This window comes from Bos javanicus, chromosome 1 (assembly GCF_032452875.1).
Source record: "Bos javanicus breed banteng chromosome 1, ARS-OSU_banteng_1.0, whole genome shotgun sequence".
In the NCBI taxonomy this organism is placed as follows: Eukaryota; Metazoa; Chordata; class Mammalia; order Artiodactyla; family Bovidae; genus Bos; species Bos javanicus.
The window spans coordinates 46505495-46511494 of record NC_083868.1 but is presented as its reverse complement, the minus strand read 5'-3'; the positions used below and the strand labels follow the sequence as shown (position 1 = coordinate 46511494).

Sequence of the window (6000 nt, the reverse complement as noted above, 5' to 3'; positions counted from 1 at the left end):
TATTATTCAATTAATGTTTATTTAAAGCAATGCATGAGTTTTTCCATTGTGAATGGACAGATTCACATAACAGCCATACTTTTAGATACCAAATAACCATAACTAACTTTTGTCCACAAGACATACTGGGTCAAACAATGTGATCGATCCAAAGGTTATCTATTTTAAAAGGATTTAAGTACTTAACTACAAAGATGATTAGTCAGTCAATTGCTTATGACACTTCTCATTTAAAAGAAAAAAAGATAGAGGTTTTTCATAAATCAAATTTATTACAAAGAATTAATGTGCAATCAAAGTCAAATATGTTCCTCAGAGTATGCAAGAGATAAGCAAAATAATATTAATATAATTCAAGTTACTAAAAAATATGTTTTTTCTTAATAGTAATATAGAACATCTTGGTGCATTATCATTACCTGAACAACAGAAAACCAGTAAAACACATTTCAATATTGACTTTCTGTTGTTCTTATAAAGTCAAAACAAAAATTCCAACAGAACAGGAAATCAAAATTCTAGAAAGTGCATCTTAAAGAGGTATTCTCTTTAATAGCATGCAAAATATATCTCATCTGAAAGCATATTTACAAGTCAGAGCTCTGCCAGCCACTAAGGGAACAGCTCTCCATCTGTTTTATCTACAGAGGTGGTGCTTACACAGTTCCTTTGAAGGCATATAATTTTAAAAAACAGTGAATATCCACTTGTTATCTTCTATTTTATTGATTTACACATTTCAAATGTGGTCATGTTAATGACCATATATGTAAAAATACTTTAAAAGACAAAAATAACAATTATACATAGTTTGCAAAGATCAAACTTTAACCATGGTACCTTTCATTCAGTTCAGTTACTACAGAGACTTTTCAACACTGGTAACTACCAGGTACTGTATGTATCAGGCCAAATGAAGTCTCAAGGCTATGTCCAGATTTATTTTTTAACTTTCAAATGCTTTCATTTTTCTTCAAAAAAAAAAGTTAACGATTCACCTCCTTTTAAACTGGCGATAGCTACGTGAGCAGTACCTGATACCACAAATCAAAGCCAAAAAGCTACTGTTAATTGAAGTCGATTTTACCACTCAGATTAAATTCAGATGTCTAGATCCCAGATACCTGGGCATGAAATATTAAAATCTGCCAAGAGGAATTAGGTATTTTTCTCCTTTTCTTTTAACGTAACCCACTATATAATAGTGAACTAAAAATGTTTGTTTCATAGAAACAACTTACATTTGCCAATACAAAGCAAATGGTCTATGTACAGATACAATAGGACTGCCTAACTGACAGTGAGTATTGCCGACCAGGCTCCAAACCCATGGAGCTAATACGGTGGAGCTCTCTGCTGAATGGACTTTCCCTTCAGGATACGTCGGATCTGGAAAGGAAACCAATAGCATTTGTGAGATTTCTTTTTTACAATCAAAGTACCACCTCTTCAGAGCTTCTTTCCTTTCTTCTATACATAATTCCTGCCTACTTATAAGTAAGTATATGAAGAAATACACAACAGTATGTGTCAAGATTTTAAGGGGACTTGAAAAAAAAAAAAAACTACAACTTCTTTTAAGGTTTATTTACTACAGCTCTCCTATAGCGATCTTTGAGAACAAGAAAGTAAAGCATCTCCATGAAAAAAATTATCTGAAGCTGAACATCTCCAACTGTTTAACAAAGACCTATATTCCTTTCCTAATCTTCTGTTATTTATGAGAACATGTAAAACAAGGCAGTAATCATGATTATACATATCTCACCTACCTTGATGTCAGCCTCAACTAAGAACCCAGAGTCTTTCTTATAGATATAAGTAAATTATAATGCCCTTCGAGTCAAGATAGCTATCAAGATATCCAAGAATGAAAGCCTCTGTGCATGACTATATGGATCACGGGAAAGCCCCCAGGCTCACTGAGAGCTGAGTCATTGATTTTATACCCCAGTCTGACAAATTTTATCATGTCTCTCAGCCCACAGCAGATTAGAAGCAACAAATTAAAAGAAAGAAGATTGGAGTCAGGGATGCAATTGATAGCTACCAAAAGGAGACACAATGACTATAGTCTGATAATAAAAGCAAAGGAAAAGATCCTCCCTTCAAACAGAGAGAAACAGAAATACAAAAGCAGAAAGAAGAATAATCTGAGAACATGTATTTAACAAAGAGTTAAGCAACTCTCCGTGCTCGATACTCCCTGAGAACCTCACTCTATGAATTCACACCACAAACAGTGAAGCGGAAGGTAACACTTAGGGCTCTGTCATTTACTATTTAACGATGGTTCCTGTGCCTGGAACCACTCTGAATCTCAGTCTTTCCAGTTTAACCTTCATCCTGCAAAGTTTTCCTAACTATTAAGTGGTATAAAATACCACTACAAGTTATCAAGAGATTCGTTTTCAGCTATCAAGAAATCTACAAATATGAGTTACTATAACATTGTGGCCACAATGAGGGCTGTATATCAAAGAAAAGGCTAAATTGCATTCCATATATTTTATTTTGTGATTATTACAGTATACAATGACCTACAGCCACAATCACCTCATTTCCTCCAGGGGAAAAGTTTCATAAAAAATCTGTTAAGTTCTTAAAGAGTCAGGTCTTATTATCAGGAAAAGTTTAGTCATATGAAACTGTTCAATCTCCAAATGTAATATAGAATCATATGATAAGTAAAGCATAATTTTATTTAAAGTATAAACTATTTCTAGGTTCAAAGTTACATAAATAACTTTCCCACTTTTTACTTAGGATCAGTTAGCAGACAGAAATCATTGTTAACAGCTAACGTTTATGGAGCACTCAGGCATCTGGAAGTATTCTGAACACTCTGACTCATCTAATACCCACACTATTTGAAGGTTCCTCACTTACTCACAAAACTAGATTCTATTTTCTTAATGTCTACAGGAACCTTGCTTCCTCCTCTTTCATCAACTGCCAAATGTCAAACCATTCTGACTTAGTTCAAACCTAAGTTTGTCATCTTGGAAGAAAAGCAAAGACTGCCTGACTTCTAACCATTTGGGGTCTACGGATACAGCCTTAAATGTCTTACTGCTCCTTTGGAAACAAAACAATTGACTCCAAAGGGCAACAGTGACAACTGCTGAGACACGTATGCTGACAGAGCCCATCTGAACTGACAGAGCCCACCTGAAGGGTGCCAGCTGGCCCACCGCTCTTATGTTTCAGGACAATGCTAAAAGTATGTCTTTCCCTTCTGTGACCCTCACCTGCTCTCCCACAGGGCCATCAGGAACCAAATGCACTGGCTGTTCGTTCTCCAAGTTCCGAGTACTTGGGTCTGCTCCCTTCCTCATCAACAGGCGGACTGCATCCAACTGCATCACCCGATATTGCAGGCTGGCAGCAACATGGAGGGCGGTGTTTCCATTGTAAGCCTGAAGACCAAGAGAAAATGACACCCGTGAGGACAGGAGACTTTCACAAAAGCAGCTCAAAAGCTTGAAGAAGGTATAAAGAAGGTCATTCCAACTCTCGGGCAGTTCTCGAGTATTCCTAAAAGTACCTTTGCGTTCACAAAAGACAGGCAACTGGGCAGTTCCAAAAAGAGGCGGATGAGTTCCAGGTTTGCTTCTTCAGCTGCCAGATGCAGGGCTGTACGGCCACTTTTACGATCCTTGTCAAAGGGAAGAGGTAGAAGACAGTGAATATCTGACACCACGCCCTAGACATACGCTTCTCACCCAGTCTCGCCTATGTCTGACTCACCCGTGGAGACTCACTTGAAGTACTCACTTCTTCACAAACCCTTCTTTCATCCCAAGCTCCATGAAATCTCATTTCTCCTTTGAAATTCCCTTTTCATTTGCCTGCATGCCTCTTATCACATCTACCCTTATATACCAGGTGGCCATAAAATGAAGAAATAAGACTACACTGTTTTATCAAGGGCTGTGATATAGTACAAGAAACCATTTATTGTGTGTCCGCCTGTGTTTCCAGACTTGGTGGCCATCCTGTAGACTGACAGTTAGCTATCTCTCTCACCATTTCTATTAGACCGTAAGCTCCCCAAGGACCCAAGGCGCTTATGATTTAGGCATCTTCCCGTAGAGCCCCTAACTCAGTGCCTTGCACACAGCAGATATTCAGTAAAGAAACTTCAGATTTAAAGATAACAAAATATTTTCCAGTTTAAAAAAACAGAAGATTAAGTCCAGATTCCACAACAATGAAGAAACCCTTACGAAATGCAGTGCCTTTATTATCTGTGTATGACAACTGAAACCAAGATGAAAATATCAGTTTCAAGCATATTCTTTTCCTTTCAAATAAAGACTAATTCATGTCACAACTGAATGATCTTCTGAATAATAAGCCATAGATTAAACACAAATCAAGAAAGCAAATGAGATGATCTTTTTAAAGCTAAGGTCCTCAACTATCCATACATTGCTACTAACTCCATTAATTTTTTAAAAAGGAGGGGGGGGATAAAATAAAAAGAGGAGAAAGTTTTAATCTCTACTTGAGAACAAGCTCTTCTGCTATAACCACTTCTCTCCCACATTCCGTGTCTAAACTCTTCTGTGAATTTACCTTAGCTTCCACTGCTGCTCCCATTTGAATCAGACACTTAATTGTATCAACTAGACTTTTATTCTTCAGCAAAAGCTCCTGAACTTCAGGTGAATGGGGCTGTTGATTTCTCTGGAGTTCATGCACCACAGCATTATGGGCCAAGACTGCACAGTGTAGAGGGGTCAGGCCTAGAAAAAAGTATAAGAAAGCAGAGATCAAGCCTCCCATCAACTCTCCAAGAACCACTAAGGAAATCTGAGGATTTCCTCCATTGGGTCTTAGCGCTAACTTTATTTATAGAATATTTTAGCTTTAATTAACTCCCTTTCTTCTTGGTTTTGAACTTAATGCCCTTGGAACTAAAGGGCCCCTCTCTCTGAATGCTTCTTCACCCAATAACATGTCCACTGCTTACCATCATAGTTAGTTGCCTCCAAGTCCACAAACTGGTTGCTCCCCGCTGCTCCCTTCTGAATTGCCTGCAGGATTTGAAAGTAGACATTTACTCAGCATAAGACAAGCTCTGCCAAATACTTATCTACAAGTGTCCCAAGAAAGGAATAAGTCAACTCAGAAGAGAGTATTGCAACAGGCAACCTGCACCCAACTTCTAATTTCTCAGCCCTATCCCCGTGGTAACGGGAGCCTGGCTTGCTGCCTCTTACCTGAAGCACCTGGGAGTGGCCCTTCTCCGCACACACATGCAGGGGCGTTCTTCCCCAGCAGTCAGTGGTGTTCACCTGGGCCCCGAGGGTCACTAGATCCTGCACGATGAGGTGCTGATTGGCAGCCACGGCCACCTGGAAGGCACTCTGTGGACATGCAGAGGGAAAAAAATATATATATTGTAAAAACTATAAAACTATCATAACAAGGAATATGAACCTAAAGTAGGACTGAGGTGGGAAAAACCCACATAGAAAAAATGAATCCTATTAATAAGTTGTAAGATACAAGGAAACTAAAATAAACTTAGGGTGAGGCTTTATTACACCCCATTAGTCTTTGGTCAAATGACTACAAAGTTAACGTTAATAACTTCAAGGTGGGCAGTGACAGAGTCAGCATCCCAAAGTTAATATTAACTAAACTCTTTTGGTCTGGAACTCTGAAATAATCGACACTCAAATATGAGACCAGCTATCGTCTTGACCACAACTTTGCCATTTCCCTCTGTCGAGATCCTTACCTGGGGGAGGGGAGGAAGGCTCAAGAGTACCGAAGCCTCCTGTAAAGACTTCAGTACATTGAAAGCCATTTTCCTCCAATTAAAAAATTAATTAAAATTAAAAAAATCCTCACCTGTCCATTGTGTTCTTTAATATCTAGCATGTGAAGCGCATTCATCTTTCTTGCAAGGACATAGGAAAGTGCCCTTCTCCCTTGGGCAACAGCAATATGCAGGAACCTGGGGGAGAGAAAAGGAAAAGAGGTAAA

The 6000-nt window shown here is 38.5% G+C and overlaps 1 protein-coding gene across 2 annotated transcripts in view; it reads right to left on the bottom strand.

Annotated features, from left to right (window-relative positions):
* Nucleotides 1-6000, bottom strand: part of NFKBIZ (NFKB inhibitor zeta) — a 31371-nt gene continuing 25371 nt past the window's right edge. For both annotated transcript variants that reach the window (XM_061427042.1, XM_061427040.1), the window contains 7 exons: nt 5866-5971; nt 5229-5375; nt 4979-5042; nt 4582-4751; nt 3548-3658; nt 3252-3419; nt 1-1389 (listed from right to left, as the gene is read on the bottom strand). In XM_061427042.1, coding sequence (XP_061283026.1) covers nt 1336-1389; nt 3252-3419; nt 3548-3658; nt 4582-4751; nt 4979-5042; nt 5229-5375; nt 5866-5971 — 820 coding nt within the window. In that variant the 3' untranslated portion in view covers nt 1-1335. The remainder of the gene's footprint in view (nt 1390-3251; nt 3420-3547; nt 3659-4581; nt 4752-4978; nt 5043-5228; nt 5376-5865; nt 5972-6000) is intronic.